The 20,824-nt window shown below is 48.7% G+C and overlaps 1 protein-coding gene across 8 annotated transcripts in view; it reads left to right on the plus strand.

The window, feature by feature from the left end:
* Nucleotides 1-20,824, plus strand: part of ACAP2 (ArfGAP with coiled-coil, ankyrin repeat and PH domains 2) — a 115,584-nt gene that overhangs the window by 58,239 nt on the left and 36,521 nt on the right. For 5 of the 8 annotated variants that reach the window (XR_006355474.1, XR_006355475.1, XM_043990947.1 and 2 more), the window contains exons 6-11: nt 1,640-1,823; nt 2,960-3,004; nt 4,142-4,237; nt 6,454-6,528; nt 8,039-8,050; nt 19,705-19,817. Coding sequence is in view for 6 of the 8 variants with exons in the window: in XM_043990947.1 (XP_043846882.1) it covers nt 1,640-1,823; nt 2,960-3,004; nt 4,142-4,237; nt 6,454-6,528; nt 8,039-8,050; nt 19,705-19,817 (525 nt within the window). In the remaining 2 variants the exon portion in view is untranslated. The remainder of the gene's footprint in view (nt 1-1,639; nt 1,824-2,959; nt 3,005-4,141; nt 4,238-6,453; nt 6,529-8,038; nt 8,051-19,704; nt 19,818-20,824) is intronic. The other 3 variants (XM_043990948.1, XM_043990950.1, XM_043990952.1) reach the window with 1 other exon arrangement.

Consider the following 20,824-nt stretch of genomic DNA (forward strand, 5'->3'; position numbering starts at 1 on the left):
AAAACGGAGCCCCCGTCGGCTGTTGTGGGAATTAGGATTGGCTGGGCCAGAGGCTGGACGGGGCCAGGGCTTCCTCTGACAATTCTGAGCCCCCTGTAAAGGCCGTGCTTCGTGCTGTGTGTGTGTGAGAGAGAATGGAGGAGGAGGCTCGCCCAAGGTGACGCTGCAGGTCTCTCTCCTGTCTGTTGCCTCTTCTCTTTAAAGCTCTCCAAGCTGTCAGCCTCTCTGGCCTCCCTCTCCTCTCGTCTGTGCAGCTTTTCAAAAGGTGCCTCGGTGACCCCTTTTCTGCTGTTCTCTGCCTGTCCCACCCTCTCCCCATTGGGAAGGAGAAAGAGCTTTGCATTGTCACAAAGCCACAATGCCCTTCTTGGTGTGTTCTGGGTGTGCATGTGGTTCCCCGTCATTGCTCTTCATCAGACTCCCTTCTTTTCTGTGGTCTAAGCATTGACTGTGCCCAGGAGCTACAGTTTTTGCCATAGCAGTTTCCAGGTCCCACCTCTACTAGGTTTGCTCTCCTGGAGGATGGCTGTGGACTGTGTCTGGGCGGGGGGTACACTGGCTGCTCCCCTGGCTGGGTTGGAATCAGAGCCAGGGACCCAGAGGGGGCTGCCGGTCTTGGGGCTCTTAGATTGACCTCTCTGCCCATGGCAGTCGGTTGGCATTGGTAGTGAGGCTGGTGGTCTTCTCCAGGATTGGAGCCTCTGGACCTCTGGACGATGGCTCCAAGGACTGGGTTGGAAGGATGGCCATTGGACAGGGCTGGCTTGCCTGGTCTGAGCCTCTTGCACTTAGTTGCTTGTCCAGGATAATGGGGAGACAGGACCAAGTGCCATAATGTTCTGAAGCCTCCTCTAGGGTCCAGCACTTGGGCGGCTGGTCAGAGGAGGAAGCCACAGACTGCCCGGAGTGGGGGGCTGGATACCATTGAGAACTTGGGATCTTCGTTTAGAGGCACAGTCTGGATGAATGTATGTTTGGGAGGGTCAGAGTGATTGACCCTTCCCAGTTTATCCCTTCCTGCCCACCCCTTCCCAGAGAGTCATTCCCTAAAAGTCTCAGGGAAATCTGCTGATACGCAGGACATGCCCAGCTTGACGTGTGCCCTTGGCAGCCCGGCCTCAGCAGAGGAAGGAGCGCGGACTGTCACCTCGACCACTTCTCGGGCAGCTCAGCATTTACATGTGACTGTCACATCCCGGCCCTTCTTTCTTTGACATTGCTTGTGTATGTTGTGTCCCAGCAGCTGCCCCAGCTCCCCTCAGTCTCCCCAGTCTTCTCTCTAGTTGTTTGGCAGCCCAGCCACAACACTCCATTGCGTTCCTGGCCCGCCATTGGCTGAGCCCTGGGCAGTCAGTGGGCATCTACTTCACTACCAAAGAGCCGCTATGAGTCAGTTGGTTTCTGTGAGGCCTTTCTCCTTAACCTCCGGGGGGCATGTGCCCACCAGCAGCGGCATCTCTGGGTCAAAGGGTCTGGACATTCTCAGCCCAGAAACTTTTGTGCTTTTGACTTGGAAGAGACAGAAATGGGAAATGAAGAGGGGCCCAACTGAGGGACAGTGGCCATAGTGATTGTAAAGCGGGTTCTGCCAGAACTCTTTAAAAAGTCTCCAGAAAATCACCCACCTTGTTCTTTTCAGAGATCTCCGAAAGTTCAAAGATGCCAAGAAACAGTTTGAGAAGGTCAGTGAAGAAAAGGAAAATGCCCTAGTGAAAAACGCTCAGGTTCAGAGGAATAAACAGCATGAAGTAGAAGAAGCTGCTAACATTCTGACGGCTACCAGGAAGTGCTTCCGCCACATCGCCCTGGACTATGTTCTGCAGGTATGCTGGGGAGGAGGGGGTCCTGGGCCCATTAGGCCTCAGGCCGTGTCCCACGTGTGTCTGAGGGGCAGGGCCAAGGGCTCCAGGGGCCTGGCATGAAAGGGGTGTGGAGGCAGAGGATGACTTGGCATCAGAGCACATGACCGGTGCTCTTGGAGGCAATGTCCTTCCCTCCTTTAACTTGCTGTTTGGTAAAGGGGACCCCTAGATTATTACATGCCTTGCACAGGGAAAAGTGCTTTTCAAACATGGGCTCACTTGATCCTGACAACAACCTTGTTATTATCCTCATGCTGCAGTTGAGGAAATTGAGGCAGACAGAGATGAAATGGGAGAATATTGAACCAAAGTCCCCGGAGCCTGAGTCTGGCCTGGGTAGGTGCCCTGGAGATCTTCTTCTGGGCCCTGCTTTTCCTGGTGTGACGTTTAACATTTAATGTGGGGGGCAGCTAGGTGGCACAGTGGATAGAGCACTGGCCCTGGATTCAGGAGTACCTGAGTTCAAATCCAGCCTCAGACACTTGATACTTACTAGCTGTGTGACCCTGGGCAAGTCACTTAACCCCCATTGCCCTGCAAAAAAAAAAAAAAGTAAGCCTAAAATTTAATGTGTAGTTGCCTTATTCCTGTCCCAAGTGTAGGGAAAAGTAGCTAGGGTTTACTTATAAATTAGAAGCTTTAGCACCAATTTTAGGCATTAAGCATTTATTAGTGAAAAAGAGAACACCTGGGTTAGAACGTCAAGAAAAAGCCTATCTAGTCTAGAGTTCTCCGGTTCTCCACCACAAGCCTGTTCCAGCAAGAAACTGAGAGTGGCAGTTCTTTCAGCGTCAGGAGGAGAGGCAGTCCCTACCCACTGCTTCAAGCTCATTGGCCAGCATCACCCAAATCCATTGGTTCACTGGACTTGAGGTCGGTCCTGTGCTGAGGTCAGAGTGCACAGCCTCTAAGAACACACCCTTTTCAGTCAGGCCGGTGTGGTTCAAGTGAGTCAGTCAGCACAGTCTGTCAGTCCAATCAGTTCAATCAAGCTGGGGCCTTTGGGCATTCCAAAACCTGTTATTTTCTTACACTGGCCTGCGTATTTGCTTATTTTTCTGACAGGAAGCCAGAATAATTCCTTCCTCTCTCCCCAGATTAATGTGCTTCAGTCAAAGAGAAGATCAGAAATCCTGAAATCAGTAAGCAATTTTATGAATTCCCTCGATTCCTCTGTATTCCAATATGAAACAAGAGCCAATTGAATCCCACCAGGCTTTTGTTTGTGAGGGGGCTGTTGTGCTGGCTGTGAAGTGAAATTGCTGAGGTGCCCACACTCTCCCAGGCTGGGACATCATGCTGGTGCAGAGGGAGACGGGGTTACCTGCTTCCTTCTTCCTCTGAACTCCTGCTGATTCCTTGTGAGAGGAGGCCCGGGGTCCTGACACCTTCCCCTCCCCCAGTACGGGCTCTCCTTGCTCCAAAAGACGACTCCCTTGGGTGTCTGTCCAGCCATGGACCCTTGGGAAGAGCCACACCTGGGTGGGGAGGAGCCTGGAGTGGCAGGTCCCAACCCCCTCCTGCCGGGGAGCACACTGAGGCAGAGGGCAGAAGCACCTGCTCGAGCAGGTTACCCCCCAGTCAGGTACCACCCCTGTAGGTTGCCCTCATGTCAGCACTTGCACTTGATGGTTAGCAAAGGCTGAAATGCTGAGATGGCTTCGGGGCATTGTTTCCTATGAGATTCATGGAGAAGGTCATTTGGATGATTCATTTCCTCATTGTCTCTGCCTTATTCCCGCTCCCTTCCTCACCCCTTCCTCCTTCCCTCCCTCTCTGCCCCTCTGTCTCTTTCCCCCTCCCTCCCTCTGTCCCCCCAGCACGTCATGGGTATCTGGACCATTTGGGTGTCCCTCCTTCATGGGCAGAGCCCGGCTTTGGGTCACCTCTTCGGTACATTATCAGATGCTCTGTGGCCTTACATTGAGCCTCTTGTTTGGTATTTTGGGTGGACTCTTCTCCTTTGGACTTTGCTTGCTTATGTTTATTCTCTAGTTTTGAAGATAGTTAATACAAACCCTTTCCATTGATTCCAAGCTTCCTGGTTGCAAGTGCCTTGGAATTCGCCTGCCCCCGGGTGGGCAGCACGCTCTCCTGAGGCAGAGGGGAATTGGCCCATCCTGGAGGCGACCACTGTGCTGCCTTCATGAAGGGGAGAGAGCGCCTGGCCTGTGGGCAGCAGAGCTCTGAAAACCAGGCTCACAGTCGTTTGGGTGGCAATGAGGATCTTCGGGAATGAGTGGCTTCCAGCTGTTTTAATCTCTTTTTCCTCCTGTCAGATGTTGTCGTTCATGTATGCCCACCTGGCCTTCTTTCATCAGGGATACGACCTTTTTAGTGAACTCGGGCCCTACATGAAGGATCTCGGTGCTCAGGTAATGCCTGCATTCCCAGCAGAAGCCCTCCTTGTCCTCTCAGGGGAGGTGTGAGGGGGTTTCCCTAGAGGCTGCCACAGATCCCCTCCTCGTTCACGTTTTCTCTCGACGCAGGGTTTCTATCACACTCAAGTGCTTGTTATTTTATCTGCAGCCCAGTGTGAGCTCCTTGAAGGCAGAGACCATCTCGTTTGTTGTCTTGGTAGCCACAGGACCTAGGACAGTGCTTAGCACACAGGGACCCCTTAATTGGTGTCAGCATTGAATCAGATTGAGCTAAAATGAGGATATGTGGACTTTATGGGGTCATTGGGCAGCAGAGTCACCAAGATTTCAGATGTGCTCAGCAAAGAATGGCCAAAAAAAGGCTCATAGTCGAGAGAGCTAAGGTGAGCCCGAGGAACGAGACTTGGGGAATCCCATTTAACTTGACGATAGATGCAGGAAGTTTTCCTTTTTTTCTTTTCTGACACTGGTGCTGTTGAAGTGAGTTTCATTGCTCCTGGCCTGTGGTCTTTCCCTCTCGTTGGCTGCATCAGCACTGATGTGATAGTCCTCTGAGTATCACCAAGGAGAAATAAAAAACTGTCCAGCTCCAGGAAGGCGTTGATGTCTGTTCCCTTTGATTCCATTTCTTCCGTTTTAAACTCTCTGACGATTGATTGATCCCATGGCCCTCGATGTTGTTTCATTAGAGCCTAGCTGGGAGTGAGAGGGCCAGGAGTGAGGGGTTGGTGAGAGCGTATCTTCTGATTGTTGAGCCCTGCCCGTTGGGTAACATGGTGATGGGAGGAGAGATTAGGGTTGCAGGCAGGAGTTAAAAGGAAGGCCAGGGTCCAAATAGGGGATTATCTTGTCCAGAGTTGGGTGGTGTGGATAGAGCACTGGCCCTGGAGTCAGGAGTACCTGGGTTCAAATCCGGCATCAGACACTTAACACTTACTAGCTGTGTGACCCTGGGCAAGTCACTTAACCCCAATTGCCTCACTAAAAAACAAACAAGGGGCAGCTAGATGGCGCAGTGGATAGAGCACCTGCCCTGGAGTCAGGAGTACCTGAGTTCAAATCCGGCCTCAGACACTTAACACTTAACTAGCTGTGTGACCCTGGGCAAGTCACTTAACCCCAATTGCCTCACTAAAAAAACAAACAAACAGAGTTGGGTGGTGTTATCAGAGGACCAAAAGGGCAGAGAGGGCACATGCCACCTTCAGCCCTCATCTTATTTACATCGTTTGGACTTGTCTGGCCCCCAAAGGATGGTGTAGCTCAACCCGTTTTATCACTGCCTTAGGAAAGGATGCATTTCTTATTAAAAATGGTTCTCTGCTAACTGTACTTTGATAGAAGCATTGCCTTTTTACGTGCACGTGCACAGTAATAACAGCTGACATTTATATAACACCTGGAAGTTTGCCTACGTGTATAATCTTAGCCATCCTCACAGTACTCTTCAGAGATATGTGCTGTTTCCCCAGTTTATAGATGAGGACCTTGAGCTGACAGAGCGGTGGCTTCCATGGAGCGCCTCCTGTGGGGAGCTTTAGTTGTGTCACTTTGCTGGAGACAGTTGAGCTCAGGTTGTGTGGGGTAATAGTCCTGCCCGGCAGATGCACTGTCCTTTTCCTGCTTAGAGTGCTTACCTCTGGAGACTGACTTAGCTTAGGACTGAAGTCTCCGTCCCCTGATGATGCAAAGTCTAGAGGCTATCAGAGATATTTATCAGGAGTCCACCATGTGCCAGGCACTGTCCGTAGGACTGGGCTTGCAAAGACAACAAAACCCCTGCCTGCCTTCAGAGAGCTTATGGTTGGTTGCATTTTCTTCCTCCACCTCCTCTGTGATTTCGTCTGTATGTTATTAAGTCATTCTGGGAAGTCATGGGAAAGGCTGCTGAACCTGCCTCCTTCCCGGCTGGGTAGAGAGCACCCCCGTGGCCTGACCTTCTGGCCTTGCTTTGGCTCTTGGGGCCGTTAGCGGCTCAGCGGGCCAACGGGAAGCTGCTGTGGCATTTGGTATCCTGGCGGCATGCCGGGAGGCACCTAGCCCTAGGCTGAGCTCCTCTGGACCTCGAGACTGGCCTCGGGTTCGGGGGAAACGGGGGTCAGACGCAGATGCCGTGCGGCTTCACAGAGGTAGCGGAGTGAGGTTCCCTGTACCCTGTTTTCAGCAGGAAGTTGTGCGCCCCCTTCACTTGTGCTCCTCTTTCCCCACAGCTGGATCGGCTGGTGGTGGACGCAGCCAAGGAGAAGAGAGACATGGAGCAGAAGCACTCTACCATCCAGCAGAAGGTACTGACCGGCTGTAAGATGCAGGCAGAGATGGCAGGCAGCAAGTCAGAGCCCTCCTCAGTTACTACCTTTGGTGGCCCGTGGCCTCCTTTCTTCTTAGCCTTGCCTTGGAAAGGAGTCTTCCCTCTGACTCTCTGAAGTAGTCTCTGGTCAGACTTAGAGCCCAGCCACAAGTTCAGAATGGCACCTCCTGGTCACGGGGTCTTGCGTTTTAATTAGGAGGCGAGCCGAGCTTTTGACCACAGCTGCCGGTTACACTGACTCAGAAGGAGGGCCTTTGGGGGGAAAACACTCATGGCCAGGACTGTTAGCCTTGCTCAAGAGAAGGGAAGCTTTGGCTGAGAAAGAGAAGTCGGGTGCTTGTCCTTTCTTCCCTGTATGCACCTGGGGTGATGCAAATAGGGCCCAGCAGGTCACCCCAACAGTGCAGTGCTAAGAGCTGCTTTTCTCCTGTGGAAAGTTGAAGATTGGCACAATCAGCAATGGTGCAAGTACAGTAAAGAACACATTTGGGCACAGCTTTATGGGACTCAGAAGTAGAAAGGAGGAGAAATTGGAGGGGGAGGAGCGATTTGCCAGGAGAAATCAGAGAAAGAAGGGGCGAGTGTTGCTCACATTGTTGGGGCAGTGGCAGGTCAGGAGCATTAGCCTTTGGCACACGAGATCATTGTCAAACTCGGTCTCTGTGGCTAGGAGAGCCAGAAGGAATCCTTTCCCTTTAAAAATAGCAAATATCAAGTTAAATTTGTGTATCAGATTCTTACATGATCAGTGTGAAGATAGATTTAATTTAGGCATGATTTTGTTTCAGTGTCCTTGATCCATCCCTTTAGCTGTGGGAGGGAAAGACTGTCCTCAGATTCCCCTGAAGAATCGTTAGAGCTTTATTCAGAATATTTCAAACCTGAAGGTATTATGTGACTCTCCATTTCGGGAAATGGTGCACCAGGCCGTGGCCAGCGCCTCCAGACGCAGCCACTTCCCACTGAAGAGCCCCTCTGGAGGTGCCTTTGCTTGTAGAGCCCAATGAAACTCCGGGCCCAGTGCTCAGAGTACTGGAGAGAAGGCAGAGCTGCTGAGGCTTATTTTATTTGGCCTCTGTTTTCTTTGCCAACCAGAAGCCTCCTGGGATCGGAAAGGGCAGAACAGGGATGAGTTGTTAAAAGGGGGAACTCAGCTAAAGTCAGGAAATGGCAAGAATGCCTCCTGCTGCCCTGGCTGACCCTTTGTAGGCCATGTGGTAGAAGGGAGTTTTGTTGAGCCATGGCCTGGGATGGACCACTGGGCATTCCTTGTGGTTCCTTGTGACCAGGACATCATCCTCTCTTCAGTGGACCAGTCTGTAGAACTCGGTTTCATGAGAGCTTCACACTGATTCACCACTAAGGATAATGCTAATTATGATGTCCCTTAATTTAAATCTACTGAAGATTTTTAATTTCCTTTCAGAGTGGTATTTACGTTAATCATGATGTCTCTTTTATTCTTTTCTCTTAAATGCTAACACAAGGCTGCATTACAGGTAAAAAAAAAATGCCAGTTAACCAAGAAGCCGTTATAAAAAGCCATTTTATAAAGGAAAAAAGCTTCTAAAAGTTCTACCTGTTTATGAGTTATAGGCATTGTTAGTTTTAATATTAGACTTTTCAGTTTTAAAAATCTTCTTTCTGGGGGCAGCTGGGTGGCACAGTGGATAGAGCACTGGCCCTGGATTCAGGAGGATCTGAGTTCAAATTTGGCCTCAGACACTTGACACTTACTAGCTGTGTGACCCTGGGCAAGTCACTTTACCCTCATTGCCCTACAAACAAACAAAAAAAGTCTTATTTGGGGGGGGGCAGCTAGGTGGTGCAGCAGATAAAGCACCGGTCCTGGATTCAGGAAGCCTTGAGTTCAAATCTGGCCTCAGACATTTGACATTTACTAGCTGTGTGACCCTGAGCAAGTCACTTAACCCTTGTTGCCCTGCAAAAAACAAAACAAAACTGCAAAAACCTTTCTGTCATGCATATGAATTTCTGTATCACAATCATAGAAAGATTTACTTTTTATACTTTGTATTTCTTTATTGACTTAGAAGAGCTGAGTCTGATCTACTTTTTGATCCTAGCACAAGATCAAAGCTGCTGTGCACTGATTCTTGTTCTGTGCCCCAGACTGTACATTGTCAGCCCTGTGGCTGTGCTCCAGGCATGAGCCCCTTAAGCGTGGGTACCATGGCTTGGTGTGGCTTGGTTTGTTTTCCCATCTCTCAGTATCCCCAGCACTCTGGCCCCTGGGAAGCACTTGATAAATCCTTGTTGGTCAACTGTTGCCACTGAAACATGTCCTGCCCCAAATGGCCATTTACTTTCTCTTGTACTTTGTGGTCATTCCCCTGGAATGTGGGTTTGCCTAAACTTAGCACCCTGCTTCCTTTCTGGCTTGACGGACTCCTTTGTCAATACCTGGTAAATTACGTGGTATTCTTGAAATCCCCCCGTCATTTGTTGGCTTGCAGAAGCTCACCATAGACATCTTTGGAAGACTTTGAGAATGGGCCCCCTCCGCCGTCCAGGAGAAAAGACTCTATGTTTAACATGAAACTAATTTCAATCTGGGAACAAGTTGGGGAGGGGGCAGGGTGGGAGCTGGGCTCTTTGTGTGGGTGCTGCTTTTACTTAACCCACACTATAGATGTGAGTGTTCATCGGTCTGTTTTAAGGAGGTAACAGTTAGCCAACGAGGATGTAGAAGATTGTACTATCTGGTACCTCCACAGTCAGCACCTTTTCCAGCTGACGGTAGTGTGCACTTCACCAACCTCATTTAATTCAACATCTTCCTTCTTAGAGGTACCTCCTGAGGTACTAGACTGCCTGTGCTGGTTGTGGTATGCCTGTGAGACCTGCACAGTGCACCAGCACCCTGCCAGGAAACTGAGTCACTGCTGTCTGAATTGTCTTGGGAAGATCCTGAAGATCACCTGGCAGGATAAGCACTGGACACCGAGGTCCTTTCTTGAGCTGAACTGCCAGGCATTCAGACTCTGCTGCAGAGAGCACAACTCTGATGGGCCGGCCCTTTAGAATGCCAAACACACATTTGCCTAAAAGACTTTTATGGAGAATTCACACGAGGCAGGTGCTCACTGGAGGTTAGAAGAAGTGCTACGAGGAGGACACTCTCAAGGTCTCCCTGAAGAACTTTGCAACGGACTGTGAAAGATGAGAGACACCGGACCCCAGCAAGGCGCGGCCCCATTCAGGGGCTCTGCTCTGTGAGGGAAGCAGAACCGCAGAAGCTCCAAAGGAAGGTGAGATGCGCAGGTTTGGAGCCGTCTCCACTGCAGATGTTCATGTGGACTATTTGTGCCTGAGCTGTGGTAGAGCCTTCCAAGCTCATATTGGTCTGCTCAGCTCTGCTTTGACCCCGCCATTGGGCTGTCATTTGGTCCTGTTTGAGCTTGAAGAACAACAGGCAACCAACTTCCTGTTCCAAATTGATTCCCCTGGTGAAAATCTGTGAAAAGAAAAAAGAAAAACATCTTTGATAGGGAGGAACAACATGACTGAAAATTCCATGGTTTGTATTATCCATTTTCAGGATATGCCCAGAAACCTTATTTATTTATTTGTTTGTTTGTTTGTTTGTTTGTTCATTCATTCATTCGTTTAGTTAGTTTTTTTTAGTGAGGCAATTGGGGTTAAGTGACTTGCCCAGGGTCACACAGCTAGTAAGTGTCAAGTGTCTGAGGCCGGATTTGAACTCAGGTCCTCCTGACTCCAGGGCCGGTGCTCTATCCACTGCGCCATCTAGCTGCCCCCTACCTTATTTATTTTTAAAAGACCTTTTTGGTGACCCCAAACAATGTGGTATAGTAAGTCATTCATATTCAATACAAAAATTCCAAGGAAGAAATCTAGTGCTTGTATTTTGAGCAGTTTTTCCTAACTCTGCAGGGATCCATGACATCCCCACCCCTCCAGCAGTCTCCAAAATTCTTGTCCACTGCTCCTTTTATCCGTGGTCTTGTCCGTGGCATTCCTCACAGTCGCTACAAGAAGTCAGGTGAATGTACCAGGAGTCCTGAAGAGTCCATGGGCTCTTCGTGGTATCGCTGTAACAGCGCAGCCCCGGGGTGTCCAGCTCTGTTTCTACAAGCGGTGCCACAGCTCCCTTGCACTTGGTTGATGATCCTGTGCCCCCTCTTCCTTTCTTCTGTTCTTGCCCACCGGACAGACGTCCCTCCATTGGGAGCTAGGACTGTTTGAGGCATAATTCCTGGCCAGAGGGACATTAGTGTGAAACTGAAGGGCCAAGGTCACATTCCTGATAGCCACGTGTGCACCCATGATCTGGTGCTTCAGTCAGACTTATGGGAGCCTGCTGAGGTAATTCTGTTTGCGAAAAGAGGTTTTGAAATAAGAAAATGAAAACTTCAGGATTTTAGAGAGGAGGAAAGAGAAAAGGAAGAAGGAAGGGAATAGGTCAGTTCCCTTTCCTGTGTTACTTGAGTGAGTGATTTCAGGAGAAAGTTTCTAAATCTATATAGTAAAGCACCCTTGTTTTTATAATAGGCCTACTTCTTTTCCTCTTTTCTGATAAAGAAATATTAGACCTCGGGGCAGCTAGGTGGCACAGTGGATAGAGCACCGGCCCTGGATTCAGAAGGATCTGAGTTCAAATCCAGCCTCAGACACTTGACACTAGCTGTGTGACCCTGGGCAAGTCACTTAACCCTCATTGCCCCGCAAAAAAAAAAAAAAAAGAGAAATATTAGACCTCATTGCAGCACAATGGATGAAGTGCTAGGCCTGGAGTGAGGAAGACCTGTGTTCAAATCCAATCAGAGGTACTCACTAGCAGTGTGACCCTGGGCAGGTCACTTCACCCTGTTTACTTCAGTTTCCTCATCTATAAAATGATCTGGAGCAGGAAATGGCAAACCTCTCTCCAGTATCTTTGCCAAGAAAAACCCCCAAATGGAGTCACAAAGAGTTGGGTATGCCTGAAAACAACTGAATGACAACAAACCGTGTGGAAAGAATATTTAAAGTGCCTTTGGGAGAGGGAATCAAAACAGCAACCACCAGGAATGCTTGAAGAAGAAGAAAAGCAGTGTGGTTCTCTTGGGAAGTCTGACCCTTTTATGAAATCTTAGATAGTTCAGCTTACTGTGCATGTGCCAGGTTATACAGCATAAAGCATGAGCCATTCCTTAGGAATACCGTTTGAACTGTGGCTTTGGGTGGTTACGTAAGACTGTGCAGAGGATGCAATCCAGGCAGCTGGAGAGAAGAGCCGCAGCACCTGATGTGTGGGTGTGACTCGGGTCTCTTCTATGCCAGCAGCAGGCCTGCTAACACCAATTTCCAGAGCCAGTGAAGCCCATGTACTTTGGAAGCTCTTGGAAACAGCTGAGCACTATTACAAAGGAAAAAAAGAAGCGCTCACTTCCTCCCCCAGGATCTCTTTTACCCTTGAGGCCTGAAGATGAGAAATGTGATGTTTGTGTCTAGCGATGAGCAGCCCAGGGGACGCACAGTGGTCGTTGTGTGTCCGCAGGATAGAAACACATCTCCATGCTATGGCTTGGAGTCAGCAGGATCACAGGAGATTCTTGGGATTAAAAACTGATAGGTTAGGAGACTCTTTGGGGTCCTGTCATACTTAGGACCCTCTCAGTTTGCAGCTAAAGACACTGAGCCCCAGAAAGAAGGGATTTCTGGAGGTTGCATGGGCAGGGAGGGACCCAGACCAGGGGGACAAAGGGCTCACAACTCCTCATCTAGCAATCTTTCTAACATGCTGCTGCTGGCTGACACCCAGTCCGAACGTCCAAACAGCAGTTTTCTCTTTCTCGGTCTAGACTTAGAAAGACTCAGAAAGCTGGGGTTTAAACTTTGTTGTCCTGAATAGCCAGTCTGAACGGGCTTCTGTATGTCTCTGTTGTCACAAGATGCAGAGAGCTGACCTCTGGGTCAGGAAGACCACTGATCCAGGGTCGCCCCTGACCCCTCCCGTATGAGGGGCTCTGGGTCCCAGGCACCCCTGGAGAGGAGAATGGAGGTCCAGCTGAGCCAGGGATGTGCATGCTGGGAGTTCTCTACACCAGTGAAACCCCAAGTGTAGACTCCAAAGTAAAAAGACCCGATTCAGCACGCACCCTGGCAGCGCAGTCTCTTGGTCTTTTGGCGATCGTCTCCTCCAGGAGCGTTTGCTAGGCCTGCTTCACACTCCTAACCCTTGCCTCCCTTTTCCTGCAGACAGAAGATGGTTGCCTCATTCTTCTGGCTTCCTCTGCCATACATATGGATATACTGCCACACTCCTGTGCCCCTCGCTGTACATACATTCAGGCTTAGGAGCAGCGGAGAAGGTGCACGCATCCCTCTTTCTGTTTCCATGTTCTTCCCCCCTCATCCAGGGATGGAAGGGTCATCTCAGCTACTCACCGCCCCCACCTTGCATTTCTCCTCTTGGCTGAGTGCTTCTGGGTCATTACGCAGAAATATATTGGAGGCAAATTTGACAGGTGGGGAGGTAGACCTGGGTCAAGTGTGTGCATCTTCCATGTCCTCAGAGAGATGTATATAGGATAGAAGCATATAATGCTTCTGTGCCAATCTTAGTGCAGCTCAAGCACAGCCTTCTCCTACAGGCCTCCCTCCCCTCCCCATCCCCCATCCCTTGGAGCTGCCAATGTACAACCCATGAAATATCCCCTTCCCTGCCAGCGCCCCCTGGCACTGACTGTCTCTGGTGCTAGGTCGGTGCTCAGAAGACAAACTGCGTCTCTAGCCCAGGCCTTCCCAGCACAGGACAGTCTGTCCAAGCCCAGCTTTGCTGGCCCGGCCTCTTGGAACCTTGCATTACTTCCACACCCCAGGGAGACATTGGGGTGGGACTTTGTGAAGGGACTGCCTGAAGGCGTGCCCTGCAGGGAGTGTGTGAAGACAAAAGGGTGCCAGAAAGTTGTGGGAAAAAATGAGGATTAAGGGAGGACAGATGAAGGGTTGGCCTGCTTCCTGTGACATCTGATGAAGCCCAGAGCGGGGTCTCCAGCCTTTGCAAGAACATGAACCAGACTCCCACTGCATGGGAAGGCCAGATGGATCCCCATCCCGGCAGTGTTGGACATAATGCCCAGGGGAGAGGACTAGCCACAGATGGAGATGTCGTCTTGGAGCTTTGCCTCCTTTTCCCCCGGCTATCACTTTCTGCTCTGAACCACTTGAAAATTAGGTAGCCATGGCACCTGGGATCCCACCCAAGGCCCTGCAGCATGTGGTTCTCAGAATAAGACCGAGGACGGTTCCCTTCGGCCCTTCAGATGAGAGCTTACTCCCAGGTGACACCAGTGTGGTCCTAGCCAGCCCAGAACTGTCTAGAATTCGTTCCTGTGTGGACACTCTGCTACCCTGGGCTGGGAGCGGGCTGAGATGTAGGTAGCTCAGCATCCTGAGGCACTGCCTGCCGGCCTTGGTGGGATTTTTGTGGTTTGAGAACTTTGACAAAACTTGCATCCTTGGGTCTTTCTCATGACTGTTATCACTGGGCAGTCCCAGGATGGGATTCTGTGTGGCCTTGGGCCATGTAAGTTCACCCAAGGATGTCCTTATTGTTCCAGCAAACTGAGTGACAGATGCCAAAGGCAGGGCAGGCTTTGGGGCTTCAACTCTGGGACCATTTGCTGGACCCCTCTAACAGCACAATATGTATAGAGGGGTCAGCAAACATGGCAAAAGACTCAGTTTCAAATTCCCTTCTGATGTCAGCTATTATCTGCTCCCTTGGCTGTAGTGTCCTCACTGGTAAAGGCAGAAATATCCAACATGCATCCCTCGGGCCACTCCACAGCAGGACCATATTAAAATATACTTGGGAACCATTTAACAAAACACATAGACCACAAAACATAGATGATGTCACTGTGCACCTGCGGGGATTCCCACGGATGGTTTCAGAACCCTCGTTTCCACTGGACCCCACTTGTCGAGTTGTCCTTGGTGGTTTCTTCTGGCTCAGGATCTGGTGTGAGGGGCTAAAATTCTAGCTAGTCTGTCTAAGATATCTAATGAGTGGTCGCCAATAAATTATAAGCTTTAGCAAGATTAGGCTTTTAAGCATTTATGAAGGAGAATAAGAATTTGGTAAAGAGAGAGAGAAAGGCCTGATTCATCTATCTATTAAAGGGAGAGCGCATTTCTAGCTCCCTTCTCTGCCAGAGTCCTCAGGAAAGAGAGTGTGAGTCAGAGTGCCAGGCTCCTCCTTCCTCCTCCCACAAGCAAACATCACTTCCTGACGCTAAAGAAAAGACGCGTGGTCCTGCCCTCAGAGACCCTCTCCTCATGGCGGAGCTTTTCTATAGTAAGTCCCCAGCAGGTGGTGTCATTCCAATCGTTACACTGGGATTCTTTGTGTCTACTCCCATCTGGGTGTTCATGGGTGTGTTCAGTGGAAGGAGGCCTTTCTGGCTATAAATTTGATGGTCCCAGGAGTCTGTGACTTGGGTGCACAAGATAAGGACTTGTCTATCTTGGAAGGCTTTGGAGCTAAAATCTGGAAGGTTCATTCTACATTTCAGGACTGGAAGAAAAGAATCTCAGAAGGTTTTTAATCAGATCTGCATCTAAAAAGGAATCACTGGGGCAGCTAGGTGGCGCAGTGGATAGAGTACCAGCCCTGGAGTCAGGAGGACCTGAGTTCAAATCCGGCCTCAGACACTTGACACTTACCAGCTGTGTGACTCTGGGCAAGTCAAGCCCAATTGCCTCACTGGGAAAAAAAAGGAATCACTTTCCTTTATCTAGCAGAACGGCTAGTTTGGTCCTAGGAAGAATCAGAACTAACGTTTCTATAGCATTTTACATTTTCTGTGTTATTTCATTTGATCTTTGCCCTAACTTTTGGAGACAGATCCTATTATTATATCTATTTTATTGATGAGGAAACTGAAGCAAATAGAGGTGAAGTGACCAGCAAGGCAGTGAGGTGGGATTTGAACTCAGGTCTTTCTGACGCCCAAGCTCAACACTGTGCTGCCTAGCTACCCACAAGGCCTTCACCTGCCATTGTGGTTGGCCCAGGATCCAACTCTGGGGGGACTCAGTGTCCAGTAGGAGATAGAGGCTTCTTACTCTCATATGGGCTTTATGGGCAATGTTGCTAATTAGAGTAATGCCACTTTTAGCTCTTGACAAGGGTTTCCCAAAGGACGGGAGAAAAATTACTGTAGAAACATGGATCAGATAGGGAACAGGCAGTTTCTTCCCTTCTGGAAAAGGAAATCTTAAGCAATAAGTGCTGGACCACCATGGTCAAGAGCAGCCTACAAGTCTACCCTTCCTCAGTGGGCCGACCACCAGTGGATCAACTTATCCTTGGCCAGATCAGAAGTTTTGATGGAAGCTGTGGCTCCATGCCCTCTGGGAACACCTTCAAAGACTCGGAAAGGTGCCAATCAAGCCTTTGCTTAAAGGCTTCCAGCAGTCCCCACCCCTCCTCTCGGTTTGCCCTTGGAGTAGCTAATGGTCAGTCGGGTATCCCATGATGGCAAAGATGCTTCTCCCCTTGAGGAGCCAAAATCTGGCCTTGTGCCATTTCTGCTGCTGCTTCTTCCCAGGCTTGGAGCCAGGCCGATCAAGCCTAGCCTCTCTTCCCTGTCAGGGCCTCCCACCATGCCCCCTCCTCATCCCGATGACCTTTCCCAGATGGTGACCATCAAGTTTAGTGCACACAGAGTTTTAGAAATGTGCCTCATGCTTTTTGTACAGCTAAGAGTTCTGAATGTCTCCAGTGGTCAGAATCATTCTCCCATGAATTTTGGAACTGTCCAGCCACAGCTCTGGTCTCACTGTTGTCCTGAGCACAGAGGCCTTGAGAGCCATGAGCATGGTAATGAATATAGAGCCCAGTGCGCCACCTCCAAAAAAGGCCTCGGTGCCTTGAATTGGAACCCCATCTAAAGAGATCTGTCTTCTTCGGGTGGGCGGGTGGAGGAAAGACAGTAAACACACAGAGTTCCTGACACAGTTACCCCCCAGACAGCGGTAAAACAAGCCCTGGAGCAGCAAAACCCACAAAAATACGGGCTGAGATTGTTTTCCAGATTAAAGGGGGCCGTGCCGGGCTGCAGGCAGAGCCGCCACAGACCCCAGACACCCTGCTAAAGAGGAACTTACCCCCATGCCTTCTAATCAGCTGCAGCACTGGTGTCTTCTAGAACTAAGGTTACAGTCAGGTGAGAGGGCTGAACAGCTGACCAGGGGAAAGTGCAGGGGCGTCTGCAGGACCTAAGGGAGAATTGGGCTATACCACCCCATCAGGGAGCCAGGAGAAACCCTGAGCAGTGGGAGGCTCAGGTGGGGGAGGGGTACAGGCACGTGGAAGTGAAGAACCCCCACAGCGCTCTGCTGGCTGGCTAACTAGCAAGCTGGCTTGAGGTTATCTCCAGACCAGAGAACAGGCCAGGCAAGAGAAAAACCTTCCTTCAAACCCAAACACCTGGGACCTGGGGCAGCTAGGTGGCACAGTGGATAGAGCACCAGCCCTGGTTTCAGGAGGACCCGAGTTCAAATCCGGCCTCAGACACTTGACACTTACTAGCTGTGTGACCCCAGGCAAGTCACTTAACCCTCATTGCCCCACAAAGACAAAAAACAAAAAAACACTTGGGGCCCTCTGAAGCTTGGGACTGTGTAGCTTGGAAGTAGGGCCCCACTGTAAGGGGGAGTTAAAAGTCCAGTAAAAACAGCAAGATGAGCAAGCAAAGAATGTTGAGGACAATAGAAAGTTTCTTTAGCAACAAGTAAGATTGAGGCGTACCCTCAGAAGAGGATAGCAACCTCAGGGCCCCTGTATCTAAGGCTTCTAAGAAAAATATGAATTGGTTTCAGGCCACGGAAGCACTCAAAAGGGACTTTGAAGAGATAGAAGGAAGATTTAGAGAGGTGGAGGAAAGAACAGGAAGAGAAATGAGAGCAATGCAGGAGAGTCATGAGAAAAAAGTCAACAGCTTGAAAAGCCAAATGAAAAAGGAGATAAAAGGCTCTCTGAAGAAAATTATTGCTTAAGTACTAGGATTGAACAAATGGAAGCTAGTGACTTTATGAGAAACCAAAACACAGTAAAGCAAATGCAAATGAATAAAAAAATAGAGGGCATTATGAAATATCTTATTGGAAAAACAGCTGAGCTGGAAAATGGTTCCAGGAGAGATAATTTGAAAATCATTGGACTACCTGAAAACCATGACCAAAATAAGAGTTTAGACAGCATCTTTCAAGAGCTTGTATGGGAAAATTGCCCTGATATTCTAGAAGCAGAAGGCATTGAAAGAATCTACCAATCACCTCCTGAAAGAGATCCTAGAAGGAAAACCTCCAGGAATATTATAGCCAAATTCCAGAGCTCCTAGGTCAAGGAGAAAATATTGCAAGAGGGCAAAAGAACTGGGACTACAGCCAAGAATCACGTACCCAGCAAAACTGTCTATAATCTTTTAGAGGAAAAAATGGGACTTCAGTGAAAAAGAGGACTTTTAGGTATTTGTGATGAAAAGACATGAACTGAATAGAAAATCTGACTTTCAAATACAAGACCCTGGAGAAGCATAAAAAGGTAAATGGGAAAAAGACTTCATGAGGGATATTAAGAGATTAAACTGTTTACATTCCTACATGGGAAGATAATACTTTGAACTCATAAGAACTTTCTCAGTAAGAAATACACAGAGGACACAGGTCTGAATCGAAGATGAAGGGATGATATCTGTAAAGCATTTATTTTTTGTTTATCCTTGTTCTTTGTGGGGCAAACAGGGTAGGGTGTCTTATGTTTGGGACTGGATTTGGGCTCGGGCCTCCTGGATCCAGGGCTGGTGCTTTGTCCACTGTGCCGCCTAGATAACCCATGATGACATCTTTAAAATAGGGTTGAAGGGTAGGAAGAATAGACTGGGGGAGGGGGAAGGGGAGAGGTGGACTGGGGAGAGGTAACTCACATGAAGGAAACAAGAAAAAAGCTTATGGAGGGGAGGGGAAGAAGGGGAAGGAGTGGGGGAGTGAGTGAACATTACTATCATCAGAATTGGCTCAAAGAGGGAATAACATACATACCCAAGTGGGTATAGTAATATATTTTTGCCCTGAGGGAAAGTGGGAGGGGAGGGAGAAAAGAGGGGAAGGAGGGAAGGGCAGATTGGTGGAGGGAGCAGTAAAAAGCAAAACACTTTCAAGGAAGGTGAAGATGTTCTGCATAACTGCACCAGTATGACATATTCAATTGCTTGATTTCATAGGGAGGGTTGAGGAGGGGGGGAGGAAGAAAAATTTAGAACACAGAATTAGCTCAAAGACCTTAATCTCATCAGAGTGGGCTCAAGGAGGGAATAACATTCACACCCAATTGGGAGGAATAATCTATTTAACCCTACAGGAAAGTAGGAGGGGAAGAAGATAAAGAGGGAAGGATGAAAGAAGGGAGGGCGGAGTGGAGAGGGGACAGTCAGAATTAAAACCCTTTTGAGGAGGAATAGGGTAAAAGAAGATAGAAAATAAAGTAAATATCATGGGAAGGGAATAGGATGGAGGGAAATAGTTATGATGATGGCAAAAGGTATGGTACTTACTTTGCTGGGCTATTGTGAAGAAAATTCTTTGTCAGGTTTAAGATACTATATAAAAGTTATAATGAACAGGATGCTATCAGAAAAGCCTGGAAAGACCTACATGAACTGAAGCAGAGTGAAATGTACTGTATACAAATAACAGCAATAGTGGGGGGTGATTTGCTGGGAAGCATGTGGTTATTTTCAGCAAGGCAAGGATCCAATATAACCCTGAAGGACTTATGAAAATTGCAATCCATCTGCAGAGAAAGAACTCATGGTATCTGAAAACAGATGTTTTTTTTTTTCTTTGACAATTCCTTAATCTGAAGTTTTGTTTTTTTATCTGTTTTCTCTCACAACCTAGCTAATGTGGGGATATTTTCCATGACTACTCATATATAACTTATACTGAATTGCTTGAGTTCTTGGGGGTGGGTGATGGGAAGGGAGGGAGGAAGAGAAGTTGGAACACAGATTTTAAAAAAATTGATGTCAAAATTTGTTTTTACTTATATTTTGGAAAATAAAATTCGAAACAGAAAAAAAATAAAATAAAGAGATCTGTCTGTTGTTTGACCTAGGATTTCTCCAGCGATGACACCAAGCTAGAATATAACGTGGATGCGGCCAATGGCATTGTCATGGAAGGCTACCTGTTCAAACGAGCCAGCAATGCCTTCAAGACTTGGAACAGGTAATTTGTGTTGAATACTCTTCCCTGCATGGAAGTGTACATTTACACAAATACGTGGACACTCACATACACAGAATCTCTACTTTCTGCCTTTTCCTCTGATTATGTAGTGTGATTAGCTCATTTTTATGCATTTACACTTGATCACATGAACCATACTTTAAGGAAAGGGGGAGGTTGTCATTATTATTACATGAATTTTTAAATTCTAAAAATTAAGAAATTCCATTTTTTTTTATATGTCATGATGCCAAAAAGTTTGCTGGTTCTCAAAAGTCTTTTCTGCCCAGTGCAGCAGCCACATGGAACCACGTCCTTCCTACCTCTGCACTGAAGGGGAGCTGCCAAGCAGCGAGTTTGCCTGGGGAGGGGGCTGCCCTCTGGCTCTGTGCAGGCTTTCATGGCGACCCTTTTTGAGCCATGGACTCCTCGCCAGCACTGAGATTCCCCAATCCTGTCATGGTGGTAGTGCCCCTGCATGCTCGCTTGTCCTTTAGGGAACGTGCGTGCAGCAGTGACATCATCAGAGAATCCATGAGAGTAGGGCTTGAGCTGGAGGCTGAGGTCCTTGGGTACTGACTGGGTGATAGGGAATGGAGCGTCCTGAGGCTGGAGTCTGTTTGTCTCTGTTTGACTCTGCTTATTCAGTAAGTGTGTGTGTCATCTGTGGGGGCTTTAGTTTTTTGATTTGGTTTAATGATAAGACAGACAGTAAAACTCTCGTTTATTTTGGGGGCATATATAACAAGGAGAATTGAATACGGCAGATGAGCCTTTTTGTTCCTGACTTTGTTCGAGTCTGCAAGCATTTCCTAAGCTCTTCTTGTATACTCCAGGCCCTGTGCTGAGTGCAGGGGAAACAAAGAAAGGTTTTGTTGCTGTTGGCTTCCTGGAGGGTTCACATGCTGTGTGGGATCCATGCCCTTCCGATGGCAGTGACTGCTGGACATTTCTCTAGGCAGTGGAGACAGGAGGGTCCATGCCAGGCACTGCTTTGGTTCTTCTCC

This window comes from Dromiciops gliroides, chromosome 3 (genome assembly GCF_019393635.1).
Source record: "Dromiciops gliroides isolate mDroGli1 chromosome 3, mDroGli1.pri, whole genome shotgun sequence".
Lineage (NCBI taxonomy): Eukaryota > Metazoa > Chordata > Mammalia > Microbiotheria > Microbiotheriidae > Dromiciops > Dromiciops gliroides.